The 24,736-nt window shown below is 39.1% G+C and overlaps 4 protein-coding genes across 7 annotated transcripts in view; 3 read left to right on the forward strand and 1 right to left on the reverse strand.

Moving 5' to 3' along the window:
• Positions 1–4,659, forward strand: part of celsr3 (cadherin, EGF LAG seven-pass G-type receptor 3) — a 60,726-nt gene extending 56,067 nt beyond the window's left edge. Inside the window, exons 31-36 of the mRNA XM_046871822.1 lie at positions 162–259; positions 814–908; positions 1,078–1,251; positions 1,525–1,719; positions 2,470–3,325; positions 3,414–4,659. Coding sequence (XP_046727778.1) covers positions 162–259; positions 814–908; positions 1,078–1,251; positions 1,525–1,719; positions 2,470–3,325; positions 3,414–3,441 — 1,446 coding nt within the window. The 3' untranslated portion in view covers positions 3,442–4,659. The remainder of the gene's footprint in view (positions 1–161; positions 260–813; positions 909–1,077; positions 1,252–1,524; positions 1,720–2,469; positions 3,326–3,413) is intronic.
• A 379-nt stretch (positions 4,660–5,038) lies between these two features.
• Positions 5,039–10,263, reverse strand: LOC124400183 (fibrinogen silencer-binding protein). 4 transcript variants are annotated; one of them, XM_046871833.1, is made up of 6 exons: positions 10,131–10,263; positions 7,950–8,143; positions 7,523–7,831; positions 6,939–7,044; positions 6,764–6,813; positions 5,039–6,461 (listed from the first exon to the last, which is right to left on the reverse strand). In XM_046871833.1, the coding sequence occupies exons 3-6, from the start codon at positions 7,829–7,831 to the stop codon at positions 5,913–5,915; spliced, it is 1,014 nt and encodes a 337-aa protein (XP_046727789.1). In that variant the 5' UTR covers positions 7,950–8,143; positions 10,131–10,263; the 3' UTR covers positions 5,039–5,912. The 4 variants fall into 4 exon arrangements, with proteins under 4 accessions (XP_046727789.1, XP_046727785.1, XP_046727787.1 ...); XM_046871829.1 differs by having other exon boundaries at positions 7,523–8,143; XM_046871831.1 differs by having other exon boundaries at positions 7,523–8,143; positions 10,067–10,141.
• Positions 10,264–10,393: 130 nt separating this feature from the next.
• On the forward strand, positions 10,394–17,726 carry wdr6 (WD repeat domain 6). The gene is given in 8 exon segments (XM_046871823.1): positions 10,394–10,628; positions 11,588–11,689; positions 11,873–12,007; positions 12,010–14,593; positions 15,246–15,323; positions 15,534–15,650; positions 15,781–15,875; positions 16,956–17,726. Coding segments are annotated over 7 exon segments (3,594 nt in total). The 5' UTR covers positions 10,394–10,628; positions 11,588–11,592; the 3' UTR covers positions 17,444–17,726.
• An 812-nt stretch (positions 17,727–18,538) lies between these two features.
• On the forward strand, positions 18,539–22,664 carry LOC124400184 (serine/arginine repetitive matrix protein 1). Its single transcript, XM_046871834.1, has 4 exons — positions 18,539–18,916; positions 19,078–19,233; positions 19,469–19,508; positions 20,517–22,664. The coding sequence occupies exons 2-4, from the start codon at positions 19,099–19,101 to the stop codon at positions 20,969–20,971; spliced, it is 630 nt and encodes a 209-aa protein (XP_046727790.1). The 5' UTR covers positions 18,539–18,916; positions 19,078–19,098; the 3' UTR covers positions 20,972–22,664.
• The last annotated feature ends 2,072 nt before the right edge of the window (positions 22,665–24,736 follow it).

Consider the following 24,736-nt stretch of genomic DNA (forward strand, 5'->3'; position numbering starts at 1 on the left):
GTGAAAATAAACTAAAAAGAACATATACTAGTATTCAAAACTTTCTGGCAAAAAGTCTATGAATTCATAGTGTGTGTGTGTGTGTGTGTGTGTGTGTGTGTGTGTGTGTGTGTGTGTGTGTGTGTGTGTGTGTGTGTGTGTGTGTGTGTGTGTGTGTGTAGGGCCAGAACCCATACAACAGTGCCTCCCTGCTGGAGCAGAGTGGATTACATCGCATCACACTGGGAACCTCCACAATATCATCAGTCAGCAGTGCCCGGTAAAAATACAAATTGTCTCACAGGAAACCTGAAAAGTTGCAGCATGGTCAAAATGGCATTTAAGCAACAATTTGGTTAATACATTTCTTGCCAAATATACCATATAGACAAATGTTTTTGGGCACCGGACATAAGATTTGTCCATCACTGCACCTGCAAGACAAAACTTATTTAATAACTTAGTTATTCCCAGCAGAAAATGAACATGAATGCATGAATTATTGAAATATGAATTATTTAGGAAAGCCAGAATGTTGTAATACAATTACACAATATAATATATAAAAAATTCTGATTGCATAATGTTTTTTGTAACACATATCATTTGTATATTTTTTATAAAAAAAATATCATATTATAGAAATAGGTTTAAGTATGACTCTAATAGCATGTTTTCTTGAGCAGACAACATAAACACAGTTAGTTCAATTAGTAACCCTGACCCTGAATTCCTCATTTTAAACATCATTATTTTTTATTTGGGCTTTATTAACTAACTTTCAGATTTTTTTGTCTTTGTGTTGTTTTTTACAATTGTGGTTTGATTATTGAGTAGGGAAAATCTACTAGCACGCCAGACTGCTGAGCACATGCTGGGTCACAAGGGAGCCACTGACCTTGATGTGGCCATGTTCCACCGTGATGGAGGTAAAACACCTATAATAATCTCCAAATCACTCATAACTATTTCAGATATCATGTGGTAGTTTCTGTTATGTGGCTATTCTTGCTGATTTTTTCCTCAAACATTAGATTTTTTTTTTTCATCTTTTACTCTCTTTCTTTCCTCATCTCGCTCTCATCTTCTCTGCATCAGGTGAAGATTCGGACTCCGACTCTGATCTCTCTCTGGAGGAAGAAAGAAGTTTGTCTATTCCATCTTCTGAGAGTGAGGATAACGTGCGTCTACGTGGACGGATCCAGCGGCGGTTCAAACGCATCAATCACAGTGAGAGACTGCTCACGGACCCCACCCACAATGGTGCCAAAGGTACTATTAGATCGTCATATGCTATATGCTGTTTGCTTACACAGCACAGAAAGTTCATTTCAAACTTTGAAGTGCATCTTGTTTTCTTATTTAATTTTGGCACGGGAGACATTCAAAATCTTGCTTTAGCTTTGAGGTAACATTAGTCTGTTTATTAAACCAGCAAGGAAATTTTCAGCAAATATCCCAGACCCTAGTGCAGCCCTAGATACGACTATTTCACACCCAGCATTGTTTGCCGGCCAATAGCATGGTGTGTTGTTTCCGTGTCAGATCTGGATGGAAATGACCTGCTCTCCTATTGGCCTGCGTTGGAAGGCTGTGAGGTTCACTCCCTGCAAAAATGGGGTTCGGAGCGCCGTCTCGGGGCAGATTACAGCAAAGATGCAGCCAATAACAATCAGGCAGACGCTGCACTCACCAGCGGGGATGAGAATGGACCGACACACACGCACAGGCACCGCAAAGGTGAAATACACACGCACGAGTACAAATTAGGATTTACCCGAACAGCGTGCCAAGAGCCACAGGGCAGCTCCTCAAATCAGAAATCTGGTTTAAAAATCGATACAGCCAGTGCCAGCACCATAACCAAGTAGACACATGTTTGAAAAGACATGTTTGAGCACATAGACATGACTTTGGTTATGTTTGTTTTTAGCTTATTCTGAGGTCTGACTTGGATCATGCAGACAAATCCAAAGTTGACACAGCCTTCTATGAAGCTTTAATGTATTCCATGGAAAATACTGCTACTCTTTCTGATTGATTGGAACAGTGGCTGAGCAGTGAGGACCTGTATAGCTAGACTATATGGATAAAGGTCTTGGGACACAAGACCATCAGGTGGGGGATGATGGGACTCCTTAATATGAGATTAATATGGCTTTAGAAAGGGATGTTCAGCAAGTGCAAATGGGAGTGATTGATGATGATGATGATGATGACATCTTCCAAATTAGCAAATAAGATGGAAGCTACACTCAAACATTGGTGGTGTAATTTTTTTCTTATTTAGACCCTTCTACAAAGGTAATATACAAATGATAAGTCAAATACAGAATCAGAATTTGGGTTTATTGGCCAAGTGTGTTGACACACACAAGGAATTTGGTTCCAGCTGTGACTCTTAAAAGTACAGACATAAATAACACTATACATTTAGCTTAGACTATACAATCAAATAAACCTTCTTTATGTGTCATTCCTTTTCTCCAGGTATCTTAAAGAACCGCCTCGGTTGTCCTCCAGCTCTGCAGAGTTTGTCTTCAGTGAGTCGTGTCCCCAGTGAGCTCTCGTGGTACCGCACGTCCACGTTGGGTCACAGAGGTGTTCCAGCTGCATCTTATGGCCGTATGTGCTCAGGCACAGGTTCTCTGTCCCAGCCAGCCTCACGCTACTCCTCCCGCGAACACTTGGACTCACTGGCACGGCGGCAACGGTCTCGCGACAATCTTGACCTCCTGCCACGCCGACGTGAGCTTGGTTCCAGAGAACATCTAGGTCCTGTTCATAGCATCCATGCCTCAAGAGAGGATCTTGGAGGGGGAATAGTTGGTGTGGGGGGCCTGACAGGAATGGAAGGCGGTTCTTTAGGAGCTATGAGAGTGCCACTGAGCACATTAATGAGGCAGCAAGCATCCAGAGAGCACCTCAGCTGTTCTCGGGAGCAGCTAGAGTCGAATGGGGGTGTAGGAACGGTGCCACAGCCATGCCGCGAGTGGCTCCGAACTCTGCCCCCACGTCAGCTCTCGCACCCAGAGTCTCACTCTACAGCCTCTCCCCCTCCACCAATCACAGAGGAACCTCAAGAAGCCCTGCACTTACGGCATGGCAGGTTAGACTCCGCCCCTATATGCAGATACCCCACACCTGCAACGGCCCCTGGAGCTCCGCCCAGTCGCCAACCTTCTACTGAGCACCTGGACATCCTTTCCTCTATTCTAGCCTCGTTCAGTTCCACTGGACTGACTCCACCTTCTAACCCTGCATCTGCAGCTGCTGGTCCTTCCCCATCTCCACCGCCTCACTCTGCAACCTCACAAAGTATCTCTGAAGTGTCACCAGACTCCGAGTAAGTCCTCTTTTCCTCTTTATGTCATGTTTCACATGTTCACTAATATTTGTTTGGTCATTTTTTCTTTTGTCTTTTTGTTATTTAGAGCCCACAGAAGCGATGGACAGTCTTGATGACATTTTACTGGTTCATGATTCTGCTCATGCACACAGAGAAACAGCAGAAACTTTTACACAGTTTAGGTTCATTCTGGGATACTGAAGGACCTGGGCACGTGACTGACTGAGAGGCAGCAGGGTCCAATCTTCACTCTGATAGTTTACACTCATTTTATAACAGCCTTCTCAAGGCCAAGGGAAGCTACAGGGTGAGCAGGACAAAGAAAATAAGGTGATTCCCACCATCATTGAAGGACAAATACTGCGGGCTGGTCAGAAAAAGAAAAAAAAAACATGTATATAACCTTTTTATACAGTTTTGTATTTTTTTTTTCATTCGAGATCAAGATCTGATGTTTTTACAGATTGCGTCCGGCTAATGGGGTCAATGAGTGAGTGAGTGTGGGTATTAATATAGAGGAATCTTAAACCATTCTCACACCAATTACAAACCATTCCCAAACTTTTGTTTTTAGAACTGTTCTCATATCTGTGTCTTCGTTACATAAATATATTGGGATCAGCGATTGGTTAATTGAGAGAGACAACAATCCTGCTATGCGAACCGCAAGTTTAAACGTATTTTAAAACTAAGAGGTGACTGGACCAATGTGGTTGTAATTAAGGAGATGGTTTGGTGGAGAGACAGGTAAAGACTTTGACATGAAACATATACAAGTTGTAAAACTATGCCTCTACTTTTGAGCATCATGCACGCCTGACTGAATTGCAGTTCACAACAGTAATGCTAAATACATTTCAGTACTTCTGTACGACCAAAAAAAAAAAAAGTGTTAGAATGTATTTAAAGCTTTTACCTTATTCCAAAAATATTTGCCAAGAATTTTAAGCAAGCATACAACAATGCATTTAGCTCGCCATGCTGCATTTGTCCAATCTAGTCGCTTTCTGGAAATCGGAGAACATTTTAAAATACATTTGTGCTTGTACAGATGCTGCAGAATGTGTTCCTTTCAGTTCTCTTGAAACTGATGAATCAGGTCTAAATCGACTGTAGCTGTCTACATTAAATGGACAATAAAGAGTCGTTACACGCCATTTGTCAATGTCAGTCAAGCGGTAAAAGTCCAAGGGCCTCACTGGACACATCAAAACATAATACCCTCTGCAGCGAGAGAGCATCGGGGTCTTATTAAAGCTGCAGTATACGTCACTAAAAAGAAAACATGCATCAGTGTCAAGAGTTCTGCCAAATAAAGTGAACCAAGATCATTCCTTTTTTTTTTTTTTTTTTTTACCTCAAACCTATCAAAGTGCTTTTTTTTTTTTTACTTGAGCCTTTAATTTTTAAATGTTTTATTTATTACAGTGTACCTTTTTATCTTGTACAGATTTTATTTATTTATTTATATAAGTTAATTTAACAGCCATATCATTATTCCCAGATTCTTTGATTCTGTGTATGTGAGGTTTTTTTTTTTTTTTTTTAAAGCTGCAAGCAAGAGTGGACTTTTCTTGTTAAAATGTACAAGGTGTAACATTTTGATACATGTATTGTTTGATATGAGCCCCTACCAATGCATCTTTGCATTCTGGTGAATAGAAAGCGGAAAAAAAAAAAAAAAAAAACAACTTGAGAGAAATGGAGGGGTTGTATTACCTGATAATGTGTTTATTATGGGATGTCTGCTATCCCGTTTACATGGTGGAGGGTTCCAGTTGGGAAAACAGCTGCCGAGGTTTGTTGGTTACCACAGAAACCGTACAAGAGATATGTTGGACATTAAAAAAAAAAAATTATTGCTAGCAGTGTTTGAGTCTTGTAGTTTTTTTTTTTTCCTGAATGTATTTAAAAATGGTATTGGTTGATGAAGTTTGTTGACAATTTCCTGTTTCCAGGAGTCTACTGTCCAGACAAACAGCCCTGAGAATGAATAATTATACTGATGTACACCCAGAATTACAACATCAAAACACTAAAACACATTCTTCTCACCTTCTCGATGAACACTGTAAAAAGCAAAATTGTCACTGTTACATCTAACAGTTCGCAGTTTGTGCAACATCATTTCTTTTCTTTTCTTTCTTTTTTTTTTTTTTAAGATAATACCACAATACATATTCAGACACAATTTCAGCCTCTCATCAGTGATCAGCCCTTAAAAGGTCACACGTCAACTTGCCATTACAGACATTGTAAAACAGTGAAAACAAAAAACCTGAGAAATCTCATAACCGTCGAGTTCCACCATATTTTGTTGCACCCAGAGCTACTTTAAATGAGGAGGCTTTAGAGTTGAAACGGGTTGAGTAGTACTGATACACAAAACTGACACAGTTTTTTCACATACTAACATAAATGACAGAAAGTGACAAATACTGGACCTATAATACAGGATTACTAAAAAATAAAATCTGTTTTTGTATCAAGATTAAAAAAAAAGGAAAAAAGAAAAAAGTACGTCAATAAAAAACACAAACACACATAAACGACTCTACAAAAGACACTTGAGGAAAATCAGTGCTTATGTTTGGGGGTTTTCTCCCCCTTCATCGCTGTCGCTGCTGGAAAGCTGAATGTCAACCCCCAGTTTGTGCAGTTTGGCCTGGTAGTAGCGCTTTTTGGCCCGCGCTGCCTTCTCCTTCTGCCGGGCGGCTCTTCTCTTCTCCTCCCACACACACTGCTGCAGCAGAAGCAGACTCATGGTCTGCTGGTGCTCAAGCTCAAGTGCCTCCTGCCTGCGAGTCTCCCACCCGGAGCCTAAGCCCTGAGAGTCCCGAAACAAGAATGAGTTCTCGATCGGTGCAGACGGGGCCACATGAGGTACTGCTGATATTCTGCGTGGGGGGTCAGTGCTTGCAGCTCTCGACCCCGAACCTGAGCCAGATCGGGATTGGCTGGGGTAGAAGACAGAGGAGCGGTTTTGGGTGCTCCTTGAAGTGCTGGAATGAGAGAAGAAGATATTGGAGGGGGGAGAGGATGCAGAGCCAGGGGGCGTCCCAGAGTTCTGCAGGGGTTCAGCAGGCGAGACTAAGCCAAGGTCAATGGCTACAAGCTCTTTACTGTCAACGTCCTGTACATAACAAAGCGAAGGGAAATGTCTGAGAAAATTAAACAGTAAAAAGGTTAACATGTGTAAACATTTCCTGACCCCCCAAATGGCTGCTCTTGACCTAATATTATAAGCAACTTTCTAGTACACAGGATTTCTATTTTTCCCTATACAGGGGAAAAAAAGCTATTTTTTCTTTTGTGTGGTAATCACATAAGACATAAAAAGTGTTAGTTTAAGATACACACATCTCTTTGGCAGATCACTAGCCAGGATTTATTTTTTGCAACGCTAGAGAATAAGGCAAAGATACAACACATTACATTGTTTTGGTCAGGATCCTCCTGCTCGTTTCCATTGGAAGCCCCAGTCACTGAGAGGCGAGAAGAGAGCAAACAAACACACACAATTACTTATCATTTCCTTTCCAAACCATACTGTATGAAAGACATTACGTGCCGTTTTAAGCAGTAAGCTGAGGTGAGTGTGTGTGTTTACCTGCTCCAGGCGAGCTGTTTGTGGCCAAGGCACAGCTGCCATCTCCATCCATGTCCTCGAAATTGGAGATCAGGTTTGGCACCAGAGCCATCACCTCCCGCTGCACCTGCAGGGATGAAGGAAATGTCTATGCTGACTACAACTTTCAGTACTACAGCACCCAGGATTCCACACAGGGTCAGACATGCAGCTTTTGTATGTCCTACACCAAATGTTGCATAGAGTCTCTATAAATCCTAAGTATCAAAACAACTAACTATTTACAGTTAACAGTATCATGGAAAAGATTTTTTTTTTCCAGTCTTCAATGGGAAATCAGTCCTTATTTTTCTATTAATTACTGTAAAAAATAAAGAACATTTTATTCAATATTAAAATGATGGAAGTGGGCCGAGAAACAGCAACGTAAACTGAAGAAAACGTGGGAGGGGAACAAAAAGTATTTTCCAATCAATAATTATTCTCTAACACATTTGTTGGGGATGCAAGTACTATTATTAATACTAGGTAATACTAGGTCTATAAAACAGTATGACACTAGCAGCCACTTGTATGAAAAAGCTGTGCAGTATTGGCTCAGTAACCTGAGTGAGAGCAGTGAGAGGCATGCCGGCTGCTTGCTGTTCCTGACGTCTCTGCAACGCCACGCGACACTCCACCTTCAGCCGCTTCCACAGTGTTTTGAGAGAGCCGACGCTGCTGGGCGGTCGGTTGGGAAAGGCCTCGTTGAAGGCCTGTGCCAGCTCGGCCCACACAGCGTTGCGGTACACAGTGGTGTTGGTGTCCTTGCGGAAGTCCTGCACGGCATCCACCACGCTGTGGATCTTCTGCAGCAGGTAGAGCTTCTGCTCCAAGGTAAAGTTGGGCATCCGGTATGTCATGGTGGTAAGCATCTTCATTTGTGTACGTGGGGGTGGATGCGTGCAGAGAAACGTGCCGTTAAAACGTCAGGAATGTGGGCAGGTAAGCTCACTCACCTCATTTATGGAACGTTAATAATACAGAGTTTACCTGAAGTGCTTTCGAGTCTCGGAGAATTAGTTCCTGTCCGTGTATAACAGTGTTTTTGTCATGCTGTTACATAATGTCACAGCGTTTACAGGATTCGTTACAGCATTGTGGTCAGTAATGAAATATTCGCTTGAGGTTTTTGGAATTTGCAGTAATCCAGTGATGAACTTGCAGCAGGTGCAGGCATTTGTGTCCTTTAATAGAAAGAAAGAAAAAAAGACAAATATTGTTGGGTTTGTATGGTGAGTACGAAATCTCCTACCTCATGAACAAAGCTGTTTTGCTTTCTTCTGCAATGCTAATAAATTCTCACAAGAGCACAAAGTGTACTAGGAAGAAACACTGTATAGCAGAGATGCCCAAACTGGCCAATGGTGATATTTGATTTGACCCCTCATGCCATATAGAGGAGGAAAGAAGGAGACTTGAAAAATAAGGACTAGCTTCATTGCTCTCATTAGCGGTCACTAAAAAGCTGCATTAGAAACTGAACTCGATTGTATACAATAAAGTGGATTGTTTCTCATTGTACTATAATTTCCACAAACTAGAACTCTGACAGTTATGTTTTCTGGTTACTTGTTTACTTTTAATATTTAATCATAAATGTTAATGTTAATAAAATTACATTAATTGTAATATGTTTGGTACAAAATTTGCCTTTTGGTCCTACCAAGGATAAAGTTTAGGCACATCGATATAGGATTATAAAATGTATCCTGCATGACACACTGTACTTTTAACGCATTTTGTGCTCTGCTTTAACACATACGACACTCATCAATCAACAATCTAAAGGACCTGTTCAGGCACATAGAAATATTAGATTATTTTAGAAGATTGTTTTATTACATTAACATTTGCTCCACCATTAACAATGAGGCAAGTAAGGCACTTTATTGATAGTTTCTATACGTTTTTGACAAGACTCTTTACATAATATGGAGCTTTTTGATTAATATTACAATTATAAAATTATCAAATAATTTATATTTATGGCATTTGGCAGACACCCTTATCCAAAGCGACTTACAATTTTCGCATTCATACTGATCAGATATGGGGTTAAGGGCCTTGCTCAGGGGACCAGAAGTTTCAGCTTGGTGTGGCTGGGATTTGAACTCATGACGTTCTGATCCAAAGTCCTTCTCGATGCGATCTTATAACTTGACTTAGCCGTAATATTTTTACCTCTTGTTGCTTGTACTTGTATGTCTGTGAATTGGCTTCTGTAACATTTGGGATTTATAAAGTACTCTATCTATCTATCTATCTATCTATCTATCTAGTATACCATTATAGTTAATATCAGTAGTTTAGACCTATAGCTATTATATAAATTACATGTTTATATTATGAAATGCATATCAGCATTGTATTATTTGTTGCTGAAATGAATATAAAAATTATTTTTATCCTGTTTATTGCTTTGACTTATTTGCATTCAATATTGTCACATTGATTAGTGTTTGCAGCAAACGATGATTTCTTTACATTTATTTATTATTGTTGTTGTTATTATTTGGTTGTACACTGGAATATTGAAATAAATAAATACATAAATAAATGCAAGAATGAATGCAATCTAACTCCTGAAATTCCCTGGACGTTTTTTATTCATTTATATTGTAAAAAATAAAAAGGATTATAGGTATAAAGCGCTCGGGGTTATACACAACATAATAAACTCACCTTGTTTTTTTTATTATTATTATTTATGAAACGAAAAATCCCAAATCATTTGTAATTTCTAAGAAAAGCGTTCGGACTTTAGATTGAGGATATTGTTTAAAAAATAAAACTAGACTAGAAAAACAGGACTAGACCTAATCCTGTTCTGGATCCGGAGCCACAGATGCACTCTTATTTATTTTTTTTATCATCGGTTCAATATTTTTTTTGCATATAAATGCATATTATTTATATTCTTCTAATTTTCTTGCTCGGCTCCTTCTCCACCGTCTGCTCGGAGGAGCTAGCGCGTTAGCCTCTTAGCCATTAGCCACCTAGCTAGACCTTTGCAGCGGATTAGATCAGAGGTTTGAGACTAGGATTAAGGCTAAGAACAATTTAATTTTCTCTTTATTTATTTATTTAAAACGCGTTAAAATAAAAACCTGCAGGGTCTCGGCGTCTCGTCTCGCCGTGTGCTCCCTCCACGAGCCTGTATTATAAACTCACCTTTAGAGCCGGATTATTTGATTTCCATAAGAAATAAATACTTTGTGCGCCGCCCTTTAGGTTTGAGCAGATCCGCGGCGGCCCACGTTACGCTCCTTGCGCAAAAACACGCCGATCTGCACGCCATCAGCGCTGAGGGGAAACTTCCCGGAAGTGAAGGACTTAGTGTGTTGAGCGCGGCGCTGCGATTCACACACAGGCGCACGCTGGAGATTAAAGCGTCTGAGCGTTCAAACAGGCGTCCTTTTTACGCAAAGCGCGCAGCATTTGCGTATGTGCTCAGCGAGTGTGCGTGAGAGAGTAAGAGAGAGTGTGAGTGTATCAAAGGCTGCTGCTTTTTATTTAGTGAATTAATGCACGTTCAGATGATTTACAGTGAAGTACTGAGGCGTGCTGGAGGCAGTGTCGGATTCTAGTCTGCGGGTTGGTTAGTGCCGAAATTGACAACTCGGAAGGACATCCGACAAGCGTGCAGAGAAACACGCTGGAAATCACCCGGTTTGTTTGTTTTATAGTTAGTTTTTTATTTTAAATATTACCAAACCCTATAAATGTTAAAGAATTTTGATTTATTTTTTTAAGTGCCATGTAAGAACATTCCCGTGAACTGTCTGTAAGTAATTCAGTTGTCTTGGTTGTGTCTGTAATGCTTCCATATAGTTGACAGTTTTGTTTTTATTATACCCAAAAGCCCTTTTTTTTCTATCCAGTTTGCATGTTTATAAAATATTGGGTTTTTATGTTTTAATAACACCCCAGCTGTTAACGTCCCACATCTGATACATCTGTATCTGTATTTTTCTCTAGCAGGGGTTTTGAAAATAGTGCCGGCTACCAGGCAAATCACATGTTTATATCAATGCGTATCATTTTAAATTACTTGTATGAAACAGATAATTAAACAGATTCAGACCTGTTTTACTCGACAAAGATGAAAAGTTAAGGATACTTTTTGTTTATTTATTCATGAAAGAGTCTCCAGTACAGTTTATAAGGCTTCTGCTTTTATACACAGTCTTCACTGTACACGAATTTGCCATGCTGCATTGCCTTTTTAACTAAAGGACCGAAAGAAATGGTGGCTTGTGAGGGAAACGTATATCTCTGTATTGTTAATGATAGTGGGGAAGTGGTACCTTCGTGGTTAAGTCATTGTACTTTGGATCTGAAGGTCATGAGTTCAAATACCATCAACACCAAGCTGTGACTCTTAGGCCACTGTGCAAGGCCTTTAACCCCATAGATGCTTAGTTGTATAAATAAGATAAAATGCAAGTATCTCTGGATAAGGGCATCTGCCAAATGCCATAAATATAATTAATAACAGGGCCTAGTTTCAGACTTTCACACAGCAGTAAACGTAATTGCAAATAGCAGACACCACGTGTCATTTACTGGAATAAATTGAACATTCTATTTCCTGTCATGTTTACTTGTCTTTTGTTTAGTTACTATAGATGAGATGGCAGCAACAGAGAGTATGATGGTTCTCCAGAGCTCTGCACTTGTTGCCCCTGTGACTGCTCTGGAGTTTGTTGGAGATGACTGCTTACTGACAGGTGAGTTATGTGCTAGAGCAGGCTGGGTGTGATACACACATACATTCACTACATGAATATGTGCATACAGTGGCTATTTCACAATGAAGGTATGTCAGCATTAAAATTTGGGACATTAGTATTAAAAGTAATCTATTTAACACTCCTGTTTTCTCTAACACAGCATATCTGCTTTATTTCAAGGCGAAGGACCCATCCTCTCCATCTTCCGTCTCGAAGCTGCACCTACGCAACGTGCTTCACTTAGTGTCCTGCATAACTACCGAATCCATGGCATGCGGCCCAAGCTGCAAAAAAATGATGTTTCTGAAATCGAGGAGTAGCTATTTTTGGTGGCAAAGCGTTGCGTCTTATAAACATCAGGCCTTGTGCCCTTAGTTTACAAGTAGCTGGCCCTTTATTGGAGCTCCAGGATTGGGTCCTGGATGTTTCCTGGCTAATAGGAGAGACCAAATCATTACTAGGCGTATGTCTGGCTCACAACTCTGTGCTGCTTTTAGAAGCACACTCTGGAATCATCATATCTCTCCGCTCCTGTGAAGAGATGTGTCTTCTTTACTCGGCACTTCTGATTGGTCCAAACTGGGAAACATCAGTGCTGGTGGGGGGGACTGTCTTCAACCAGCTGGTCCTGTGGAGACCTGGAGGGAGCAAAGGAGACAGCCAGTCTCAGGTAGAGAGACGCCTGCTGGGGCACAGTGGTGTGATTTTCAGCCTGTGCTACCTCCAGAGTGCCAGATGGTTGGCGTCTGCCTCAGACGATCGTAGCGTTCGTGTCTGGAACGTCGGTGTGCTGGGCGCAGATGGAGGGTGCGGAGTAGAATCACCCACATGTCTGCGAGTCTTCTACGGGCACCAGGCTCGTGTATTTTGTGTCCGACTCTCACCTGGCTGTGTGTTCAGTGCTGGGGAGGATGGTGCTTGTCTACTGTGGGAGTGGGAAGGGAATGGGAGAGTGGGCCAAACTTTAAAGGGTCATAGATCTGGTGGCATCAGATCGCTAGCTGTGAGTAGAGGAGGTGGATGGGTGGCTACAGGCGGCGCTGATGGGGGAATACGGGCATGGAGAGTTTTGGAGGGAACACGTCTAGTGGACCAAAGCAAAGAAGCAGATTGCCAGATTGATTTGGGTTTCAGTGGACGAGGTTGTCCTAAGGTTGTGCGTTCGTTAGGAGGCCGCGATGCTGTGCTTGTTTGCACTGATCAAGGAGAAGTGCTTTTGCATCAGGATGAATCGTGGCAGACAGTTTGGAATGGTGGGCCAGAATTTCAGTCCTACTGTGTGATGGATGTAGCACCTGTCCAATTTCAGGATGCCTCTTTGTGGGTATGTGCCGTAGGTAATTTGAACAGTGGGGTCCAGGTGTTTGCTCTACACCATCCAAATTCAGGTGTATTACTGCAAGCAGGCCAGGGGAAGGTTCATGCTTTGCAATGGGTACAAGGGGATCGTTTGTGTCTCTTGGCCTCTGGTGCTGAAGGACTGGTATATAGATGGACACTAGAGGTGATTGAGGATAAAACAGGCCTAGGTTTGAGATTGGAAAAGCAAAAGTCCTTTCTGTTGCCAACCTGTGCCAAGAGATGGCTCACTGCTGCAGTTAGGCTGCCACGTGGAAATGGATCACTCTGGGTGTGTGGAGACCGCCGAGGTTCACTGCTGCTCTACAGAGAGGGGGAATTGTGTGAAGAAAGTGAAGTGGATAGAGAGAACCGAGAAGGAGGGAGTAAGGAAGAGCAAGGAGTTTGGGAGGATGAGAACAGATGGCCTGAAAGCACTGTAAATGACATTGCTCCCATTTCACCTGTCAACACACTGTTTGGCGTTCATGGGAAGCAAGGCGTGACTAGTGTATGCGAGCATCAGGGTTTGTTTTATAGCACCGGTCGGGACGGGTGCGTGCGGGTTCTGACAGTAGACAGGAACACTCTAAAGGTGCGGCGTGTTCACCGTGCCAGCAAAGGAATGGAGTGGTTAGAAAAAGTCATGTTCTTGGGTTCTGAAATATCTGACATGTATGAGGTCATTGAGAGAAGGAAACAAGATGGTGAGGAGGAAGAGAGGAGTATAACAGATAGTGGGCTAGAGATTGAAGGAGTTGGTCAAAAGAAGAGAGATACATTTAATGAAGAAGCAGAATTGAAAAAGACCATTGGAATCAACTTGGAAGATAGTGGGAGTGAAAGATTTGCAGAAGCTCGTTTTGTAATGGTTGGCTTCCACTCTATTCAGTTTGTTTTATGGGATCCCTTGACACGAGATAAACTTTTCTCGGTTACGTGTGGAGGAGGACACAGGTCCTGGGCTTACATTTTCCCTTCTCACACTCAAGCACTGCCATCTTCACACAGTCTCAGAGAAGGAATGCTTATCTTCATCCAGAAAGGAGCTGTCATGTCTTCTCGTTCCCTGACTTCCAAGGCAACCCATGTGAGAGGACACACTCTGAAAGATGGACTTCATGGCCGAGGCCTGAGTTGCATTTGTCACCTTGGTAGTGTTTCCAGAGGTGGACTGTCATCCGAGGAATGGGAGGTGCTAGTTACCGGTGGCGAAGACACCACCGTGTCCGTGCTTGCTATTGAACCTGGGCAAGGCACGGTGAAAGTACTCGCTGTATTAGCTGATCACATTTCAAACGTTCGAACACTGGCTGCGGTCCAAAGAGAACCAAGACAAAAAGGAGGTAGTAACAGCAGGACAAATACATCTTCATTATCAACCTTTCTCTTTTCTGCCGGTGGGAGGGCGGAACTACAATGCTACCAGCTCCTTATTGGCTGGAATGAGCAGGTAAATTGGCCTGTCTGTCAAGTGACTCAGGTTGCTGGTCACAGACTGGATGAGCAATGGGAGAGAAGACGGAATCGCCACAAGACTGTAAAAATGGATCCTGAGACAAGGTGTGTATGCGTATATCGTGTGTATATATGTGTAATATATATATATATATATATATATATATATATATATATATATATATATATATATACACACACACACACACACATATACATATATTCGTATATGTGTGTGTGTGTATGTGTGTGTGTGTGTGTGTGTGTGTGTGTGTGTGTGTGTGTATATATATATATATATATATATATATATATATATATATATATATATATATATATATATATATATATTTACCAAATGGAACTTTTAAGCAAATAATAAAATAGATTGCTAATCAAAAAAAAAAAAAGATTTGTATAGTTTGCACTTGATTTGGCATGTTGAAATACACATCACACATTTGTTGTATTGTCTAAAAATAACCATTAGGGGGCATGTTAGCATCACCAGAAGGTAACAGGGCTCTCACACTTGCATACACACAAGCTTTTTATTTATAGACAGATAGAGAAAGAGATATAATTGAACTCTTTTGTACGTCACCCCGGACAAGGCCGTCTGCTAAATGCCACAAATGTAAATATATATTCACACACACACACACACACACACACACACACACGCGCTATTTGACTCATTGTTGATGGTGTTTACATTTACTGATTTTGTTAACAGCACTATTGTATTGAATTTCAGGTACATGTCGATGGCTGTGGTGCATGAAAGCATAGAGGAGATTCTTGTGACCCTCGCCTGCAGCGATGGAGCAGTGAGGTGTGTGTGTGTGTGTGTGTGTGTGTGTGTGTGTGTGTGTGTGTGTGTGTGTGTGTGTGTGTGTGTGTGTTGGGGGGGTTCCAAAATCAATAACATGGCGGGCTATTGGTGGTAATGTATCACAAGGCACTGCCAGATTTCATTGTTGCAGTTAAGTGTCACTAAAAATAACACACATTATCATTCTCTGTGTCTGTCGATCTCTCGCAGGCTTTTTACTGTGAGGGTGGAGAGCAGGAAAGTTGAGCTTGTCTGGGAGAATTTTTACCATCAGCGCTGTGTGCTCAGTGTTGCCTCTTATAGCTTTGAAGACCCACAGGGCAAGCAGTGAGTAAACACCAAGAAGTACATTGCTAATGCTTTTTTATTTATTTATTTATTTGTTTTTTGTTCTATCTTTCTTTTTGACTTTCTCTTCTCACTCTCTCTTTCTCTCTCTCACTCCCACCCACCCCAGGCATGTGTTGTTGTTTAGCGGGGCTACAGATGGTGCTGTAGCTCTGTGGGATCTGACTACAGTGTTGGACAGTAAATCCATGGACAGCTGGCATGGTGAGTCAGCAGGCTGTGAGAACTGGACCCTCATGTATAAGCTGTACACAGTAGGGGAGCTGGGCTAGGGTCAGATATTTACACACCTATTTGCATAAATTTACATTTACATGCAAGTCAAAAACTGACCCAGCTTACAGGAGTTTGGGCAACATGACATGCTAAACTAGCACCTGTGGTTAGAGAAGAAAATTTGCCTTGACTGTTAGTGCCAAGGTGCTTTGTTTCAGCAGTTTATGTCAGTATTTAAAGCCTTAACATCAACCTACATTTTTTTATTGATAAAATATAACTTGATAGTGAGTGAAGTTTGTGTAAATACACTATATGGACAAATGTATTAGGACACCTGACCTTTTCTGCCATTATGTGGTTCTTCTCCAAACTGTTAGCACAAAGCTGGAGGCACACAATTTTATAGGATGCGCTATAATAAAATTGTGTTCACTTAAACTTGGAATCTCACACCTGTTCCAGCATGGCAATGCCCCTGTGCACAAAGAAATGGTTTACATGGTTTGTAGAGAAAGATCTTGAGTGACCTACTATAGAGCTCTGATCTCATCCCTACTAAACACCTTTGGGATGAACACTGACTGCACCCCAGGCCTCCTCACCTACATCAGTACCTGACTTTACTCACACTCTTGTGGCTGATGAACACAAATGTCCACAAGCAAACTCAGAAAATAAAGTGGAAACTTTCCATTAGAGTGGAGGGAAATATAAAAGCAAATTGGGACTAAATGTGGGATGCAGTGCTTAAAAAAAACACACCATATTTATGACCAGGTGTCTGCAAACTTTAATGTGTAGACCTATTTATGATAGGAGTCTCAGCAGTTTATAAATTTTTTTGCCAATGAATATATTTTCATATATATTCTGTGAGAGTATTCAAGACAATAAGTGAAAAATGAGACATTCAGGATTATCCACATAGTCTCTAATTCGTTTTGAGCCATTTCCACTATTATGCTTCTAGGCAGTTGTTTGTCAATAAACATGAATGCTTAATTTCCTTCTTGACATATTCATGGTGCATGTCCATGTGTATAAGTGATCTATTTGCATCTTTAGGTCCTTCTGCTCCTTGCTTCTCTCTCCCTGTTCATCAAAGCGGAGTAAACGCCCTTGTAATATCTAACGAAGTGGGACCAATGGACAAAGACATCATCACCGTGGCTAGTGGTGGAGATGACGGACAGCTGTCATTAATGAAGATCCGAATGCAGCTCCGTCAAGAGGTTGTGTTTCCAGAGCTGCTCTCTCATTGGACAGTCCCGTTAGCGCACTCTGCTCCACTAACGGCCCTGGGCGCTCTTGATTGTGCAACACTGGTGTCAACGTCTCCAGATCAGCGCGTTTGCGTGTGGCGTGTGTGTCACGACGGACTTCAGAACAAAGCCACAGTGTTCTCACACACAGCAGATGCTGCAGGACTGTGGGTGTGGCACAAGAAAGGGTCAGGATTACAGAGTAGAGACTATGTGGTGGTTTGTGGGCAGGGCTTGCAGGTCCTGGAGTTAACAAATGGAAAAGACCCAGAAAGAAATGAAAAGGAATGAAAGAATGTGAGGTTTTGTCAGAGTCTAACCTGTTAAAATATTAATGACTGGATTTAGAGCACTGATCAAAGCAAGCACAGATTGACTTTTTTTTACTGTAGATTTTTAAGATTCAAAATATAAGACTTTTTAATTTATGATAACCGGTTTTGTACATTATTTGGCCAAGAGATACATTTTCTGGTTTTATTTATAAAATATTTAGTTTTTTGTATGCTGTATAGAATGATGTAGTGATGCTTTAGGTACAGTAGGTCTGTCAATAAATATGTATGCATACACACTTTTCATGTGCATTATTGAAGTGGTCATGTCCAAAATTAGAAGAAAATCTTCATCCCACGTAGTATCGTTATAACATCTGGATTTCAATCACTTGAACATCATTTTTGTAAAAAAAAACAACCATAAATGTTCACCTTATTTCCGCTTCAGCCAGTAACTTTGAGTCAGTTGTGCTTCCAAACAACAAGAAAGACCAAAACATGATCATGTGTACAAAATATTTGGGAGTGTATATAAAAAAGTGTGTGCATTTATCGACAGGGTTAAGAATTAGTAAATAAAACATTAGATTCTATTATAGAAAAATAACTCATGACAATATGAAGAGAATGTATTGTAACCTGAACACTTTCTTATGCTGGAAAACATTTAACTGCTAATAAAGACTGACACTGGACACTGTTTAAAAATAGTAAATCAATGTTTGCTTGTCAATGGCTAGTAATATAGATGTTGTAAATGGAACCACTGTCATGAATCATCATCTCCGGAGAACTCGTCACTAAGCATTTTAACATTTTAATTCATTAAAAGCTCCTTCATTGGGAGAAATATAACAATGATGCTACCCTTACAGTAAATGCAGCTATTGGAAGTTAAAGGACATAGCTTTACTACTTCAGGTTACAGGCATATGCAGGCTCAGAATTGTTGTCTTATTGAATTAATACAAATCGCTTTAATTATTGCCATGATTTCTTTTTGCAGGTATGATGGTACTTTGAATACCAAAATGCACTATATGATTGCATACAGGCTTTTGAGGCAGCTAAGCTGTGTGCGTGTGTGAGTGAGAGAGAGAGAGCGAGAGAGAGTGTCAGTGGAACAGGGGTCAGTATCAGGGGGCTTGGTTGCATTGGTGAGCATAAATATTTTACTCTCTTCTCAGATTTCTCTTTGTTCATGAAGTTACCAGATGTCAAGCTCACTAATGAACATGTGAAATAAAATAGGAGGACAAAGAATTCATTGCTTTTGAAGAGTCAGGTACATAGACACTGCTGGTTTACCACGTTAATAAGCACTCTCGGAGAGAAAGTGTGTGCCGCTGCATGTTAAGTAGAAGTGGACTGGACAACTACGAAAAACCCATTATTTATGGCAAAAGGATAAGCATGGGGACGACAGAACTGAGCGAAAAACATCAGTCACCCGAAGCTGTGAAGAATGTAGACAAGCTGACTAAAGGTACTACATCATATCAATATAAGGTTGTGTTTAAATTATGCATTTCAGCCCAAATGTGTTTTTTTTTTGCAAATCATAAATAATTCATAGTCTTCCTAATAATCTTGTAGTCTTACCAAATGCAATGTTCTGTGTGTCATTATTGTGTGTGCGTGTGAAAGAGAGAGTTTTGTGAGCTCATTATGGAAAGAAGGATGCCGGATTTCAACCGAGCTTCAAAAGACAAATCTGGTGAAAAAGAAAGACACAAAAGAACAGCACAGAGACAAAAGAGAAAAGGAGCCAAAATGAACAGAACTGCCTGTTGTTCAGGCGAGGTATTAATTCACACTCGAACACGAAGACACACATTTATTCATCCACATTTCTGTAAGAAAAAAAGACAAATTGTAATAATATATTTCTGCACACATATGCAGTATATCTTAGCAGTATATGTGATAAGCATGTATACAGTAAAGCAGTCGATCCACATTTAAAAGCCATGCACACAGACACACATACACATTAACAGCTGTAAGAACAGCATGATGTGTGATCTCTCCTCAACAGACTTATAAAGGGCTTCCTCTTATTGGCTCCAGAGCAACAGGTATGTATTTTTTGACATCTTCATTTCTAAAAAGTTTGTCACATATACTGTACATTCACTGTATATATATATATATATATATATATATATATATATATATATATATATATATATATATATATATATACAAACCAAGAAGTCATTATAATATTAAGACTGATGGTGAGTGAATATATTAGGCAGCAAATGAACAGCAAGCGTAAGGATTTAAGCGAATATATATATATATATATATATATATATATATATATATATATATATATATATATATATATATATATATGTGTGTATAAACCTGAAAGCCACATGAGAACAGTTGCATAAAGCACATGTGATGGCTTTGAAAGGAAATTCCTTTAATTGTCCATCTGATAGTCTGTTATGAGGCTTTTCGAGATCGATGCGGCTCACTTTTAACTTTGTATAGCCACTGAAGCTCAACAACTTGCACGTGCTCAAGGCAATTCAGACATTACTGCACACATGCATGGAAGATAAAAACTTGACAATCATAATCGAACATAACCTGGAACAAAAAAAGGCACATGAAGCATATTACAATTTAATGACTGTTTACGGTGGTGTACTGATAAGCATGTAAATGACCGTTCTTGAAACATTATGTAAGACTGCAATATTTGGTAATGAATAAAAAGCTACAAAGTGTGCTGTTATAGAAAAATTATGTAACGACAGGGTAAATTTGATTATGCCACTTAGCAGTTGAGTTGCACCTCAAGGGAAATCACAGCATTTATATTATTTAGTTTGTTTAACGTTTCTAGAGTAACAGCTCATTGATGGGGGAACTGTATTGTACATTTATTTATTTATTTATTTATTTATTTATTTATTTATTTATTTATTTATTTATTTATTTTAAGCAGTTAAAGAATTCTCTGGTGTCAGCACTTTAGAACGTCCAGACATAAAGCAGTTCAGAGTGTTCCCTGTTTTGCAGACTACAGCATGTAGTATTTTATCCTTTTTAATATGGATTTCTTTCAGAGAAATCAGCCATCACCACTCAAGCTGGAAAAAGAAAGCGTGCTCAGCCTCCGATCTCTACTGCCCCCCGAAACAGCTTCATTGCACCCTGGGAAGGTTCCTCCAACTCAGAGTCTTCATTTACAAGCATTCCTCCTGCTCCTCATTTCCCTTCTCCTCCTTCTCCTCGACACCCTCCATCGAACACACCATCCAAAATCGTTCCAAATCCACCGCAGCCAAACAGAAATACCAACCCTGATAGTCGACAAAGTGTTCTTGTGAAGCGACGACTAATTCCTTCGAGAGGAACCTCCAGGCCTCAGCACTTACCTCCATTACGCCATGTTAGCAATCTCAATTTTTCACGAAGCTTCACATTCTCATTTTTCGAGCTGCCTTGGCATCAGTCAGTGCAAAATCGAGCAGATCGACTCAAAGAGCTTGTTCTGCTGCTGAAGAAAATACAATACTGACTGACCTGCATTTCTTTATTTATATAATGAAATTATTACTGAATGAAAAATGTTCATAGTATAGTTACTATTATTATTAAGATATTAAAATTATTGATTTTACCTGCTTATACTGAATTTTTTAATTTTATTGATTGAAACTTCAGGGGAAAAAATCTTTTGCTAAATTCCTGAATAGTTAAAATTGTGTCCCTAAAATAAATATGTGAAGCTCATTAGGATTTATTTAGCTGTACAGTATGCTTAAGAATCCATGCTTGAACATAATCATCTTGAGAGTAAAAAGATGTTGCGGATTAAGTAATAATTTCATAATCATTTTTAATTATTTAAAATATTTGAAGATTTTCAGTTGATATCATTATGTTTTTGTGCTTTGACTACACCTATGATTATAAATTAGGAAGCTTTGGATGCAGATACATTTTGTATCATCTTATTCACACCACTACAATATAACAAACCTACTACTGATTTTACCTTGATGACTATGGTATGTTTCTTATATATTTTCCATTAATGAGTGATTTGTTTATCTTAATCTACCATTTTTAGTGTTTTTGCTCAAAATTGACCAGGCTCTTTAAAGCAATTTATAAAGAATATCTGGTATCAGCTAGATGACGATGGGCTCTCCTTTGAATCTGGTTCCTCTCAAGGTTTCTTGCTCATATCGTCGTTGGATGACTTATTAGTAATAAACTTTGTATGAACAATTTTTTTCTTCTTTTTGATAATGTCCATTGTTAAAAGCACTATATAAATAAAATATAACTGAATTAGCATTTTAATAGTAAATACTACTGTTACCTTTTAAGAAACCCCATTTCAAGTCATAATCACAAGATTTACATTCCTTTGTAATATATATGGTGAACACACCTCAGTTTAAATTTAATTATATTACTTTTTCTTAAGTGAAAAATTCATGTTTTATGTTTTATTTTTGAATACAGATCATATAGATTAAAAAAAAACTTTGTTGTGATGATCAGTCAGGCCTGGCTTAGACTGCTTGGTCAAAGATACTTACTTTTTAAGCAGACAGACGTATTCTGGGTAAATTGTAACAAAAATTCCCAAACAGTGACGTATACAACAACATTTGATTTGTTTTTCAAGGAGCTATGGATACCATATGAAAAAAACTAAAAAAAAGATCTTACCAGAAGTGTTTAGTAGTGTTGCAGCAAACACAGGAGTTCGCATTTAATGCAATGCATGGTCCATAAATACTGAATTATTGGAAGTGAATGAAAATTCTAGCTAGTTAGGCTATGCTAACATTATTTGGCTGGCAGGGTTAGCTGTTTAATAGGAATTCAGCGATTTTAGTACAACATAAAAACTTCATATGAAACTCATAACGGTTAAAATTTTCTGTGGTGATAGACATGAGCATGGCAGATGATTGTAATTGTTCTGTTATTGCTGTGAAGTGCTGAGTTGGACAATTCTCTAAACATTTACCAGCAATCCCAGATGCTTAGATTTTGGCCTAATTTACATACAATTAGTATTTTGATGATTTGCATTTTTTTTATTTAGGATTCTGTATTTAGCTTCTTTTTTATCCCAAGACCCTAGACATTTGGGTTCCTTGTGATTTTGTTGACAGTTTTTCTGTTCCTTTTTGTGCTGAAATTGGTATGATATAGATAAGTGTATGTTCTCTGTTTTGTTTTATTCCATGTTCTATGTACATATATATATATTTACAAATAAATAAATATCTGCATTTAAAATCTTTTATCTTGGTTGTTTGGCTGACGTTTGTATTTCTGTCTGAGCTGATTCTGAACTGGACATGGATATGCAGAGATTAATGAACTATTATTATCAGTGTATCAGGTACTTGCTTTTCTGGCTAAAATTGTGCTTGTTCAGCTCAAGAACATGCCAATTTAGACATGTAGAATTAGTAGTTATTAATACAAAAGGGAACTCTATCCATCTAACCTCTAAATTCACCAATATAGACTTTATTGCACTGTGATTTCAGCCATAAGTCTAAAAACTTGTTATATGATATATTATATTATATTTTTGATTATATGATATGTTATACAGTTTAATGTTTCATTCGTCTTTGCATGGGTATGTAAAGCATGCCATAGAATTGCAGTCTCAGCACATTGCATATCAAAAAATGGTATGAAGTACAGAGAATGCACACTCATCATTTAGATTCACATGATTCATAACACCTGCTTTTTACTTTGATGAAAATGTATTGGTATTAAATATGTGGAAAAACACAACTCTGGATTAAAATGTTCAAAAAGCCCATACAAGTGTGATGGTCAGGTGTTCACAAACTATTGCAAATATATGTGGTTTTTGTGCTTGTCTAAACAGGATCTTCTCTATGCTTTTTGCCTAATTTCAGAATTGTTTAATCCAACCTCCTGCAGTAAAAATATTTCATTTACTGTACATCAGCGTGAAAGATATTTTTTGTTACACTACACGATACTCCTCTTCAGCTTATAAGTTTCTATGCATAATCAAATGAGTAGTTCTTTCTTAACTGTTAAAAACTAGTTACTTTATCAATAAATAGTAGTAGTTTTCTTATTACTTAAAAGTATTTCATGAATATTTGGTGAAATGATAAAAGAGAGAGGGAAGGAGAGAGATAAAGGGTATATAAAATGTGGGCATGACACAAGTATTGGGAAGTGATTAATGATTAGGAAATCAAATGTTCCCTGATTGTCTGATAACAAAGGAAAGCATTTACAAGCCAAAATGTAATTAGGGGACCAAAGGTTAAGGTTCACTTTGGACTGTCAATGACAACAAAGTAAAAATATAATGGACAGTTTAACATATTATTTGACAAAAATAGATAACTAGGGAGAGAGCATCTTCAGTCAATCTCCACACTCTTCTTTTTCATTTACTATTTTTTCTTAGGGCCACAATACCCCCCATGACCACCAAAATAAATGTGCTCAAAAAACTATTCCATAAAAAAATCAAAGTGCATAGCTATATTACTTTACACTACTACCAAGGAGTTTCATACTTAGAATACAATATATATTTATACTAGTCACAAAGCAGTCAGTGGTGATGAAACAGAAACAATGAGCTACCATTTTTGGAACAACAGATTGATAAATATTTTTTACTTTTTATCTTATACTTTACAGCGTAATCTTTTAACTGAACAGGCAATCTGACAAGCCTTTGACCTAACAGTCTAAAGTCTAGAACAGTATGCTGAGGTGCAGTAGTGGAACTTTCCACCTTTTGTAATGCAGTGAATATATTATTAGGCAATGTGGCATTAGGCTGAACTGATTTTAGCTGAGACTATACCAAAAACAAGGGCCTAGCTAGTGTTTGGTGTGGTACGCCACCAAAAAGAAAATAGGAGACAAGTTTTCTCTAACAGCATGTGCAGATGAATTACAAGTAGCAAGGTCAAGGTCCTTATCAATTGGTCGTGTAATGAGAGATTGTGCATCTGACACTGTCTGGTGTGACTGAAGTGAGAAACAGGTACTGTTTGAGACAGTTATGAAATACAACCTGTGCTAGTTTTTTTAGGAGAGTTCTTTGGCTGAATAGCATATAGGACTACAGAACCATTGGTAGGGTGAAAGGTTTTTTCACAATGTAAGGCCCTTTCCAAGGTGAGGCAAGTTTATATTGGGCATGGGCAGGATTGCTTACCCAAACAAAATCTCCCTTATGCTATGAGATGCATTTGACCTTTTTGAAATGTATTTAGCTTTCTGTTGGACATGATCATGC

The sequence above is a fragment of the Silurus meridionalis genome, chromosome 17 (genome assembly GCF_014805685.1).
Source record: "Silurus meridionalis isolate SWU-2019-XX chromosome 17, ASM1480568v1, whole genome shotgun sequence".
Taxonomy (NCBI): domain Eukaryota; kingdom Metazoa; phylum Chordata; class Actinopteri; order Siluriformes; family Siluridae; genus Silurus; species Silurus meridionalis.

Excerpts from the sequence above, each read along its gene's own strand:
- LOC124400183 (XM_046871829.1), bottom strand. The coding sequence starts at position 7,837 with ATGAAGATGCTTACCACCATGACATACCGGATGCCCAACTTTACCTTG. Across the intron at positions 7,045-7,522 it reads CTCTCACTGCTCTCACTCAG|GTGCAGCGGGAGGTGATGGC; the intron begins GTTACTGAGCCA and ends TCATCCCTGCAG. Across the intron at positions 6,462-6,763 it reads AGGATCCTGACCAAAACAAT|GACGTTGACAGTAAAGAGCT; the intron begins GTAATGTGTTGT and ends TGTTATGTACAG.
- LOC124400184 (XM_046871834.1), top strand. The coding sequence starts at position 19,099 with ATGGAAAGAAGGATGCCGGATTTCAACCGAGCTTCAAAAGACAAATCT. Across the intron at positions 19,234-19,468 it reads CTGCCTGTTGTTCAGGCGAG|ACTTATAAAGGGCTTCCTCT; the intron begins GTATTAATTCAC and ends TCTCCTCAACAG. Across the intron at positions 19,509-20,516 it reads TATTGGCTCCAGAGCAACAG|AGAAATCAGCCATCACCACT; the intron begins GTATGTATTTTT and ends GATTTCTTTCAG.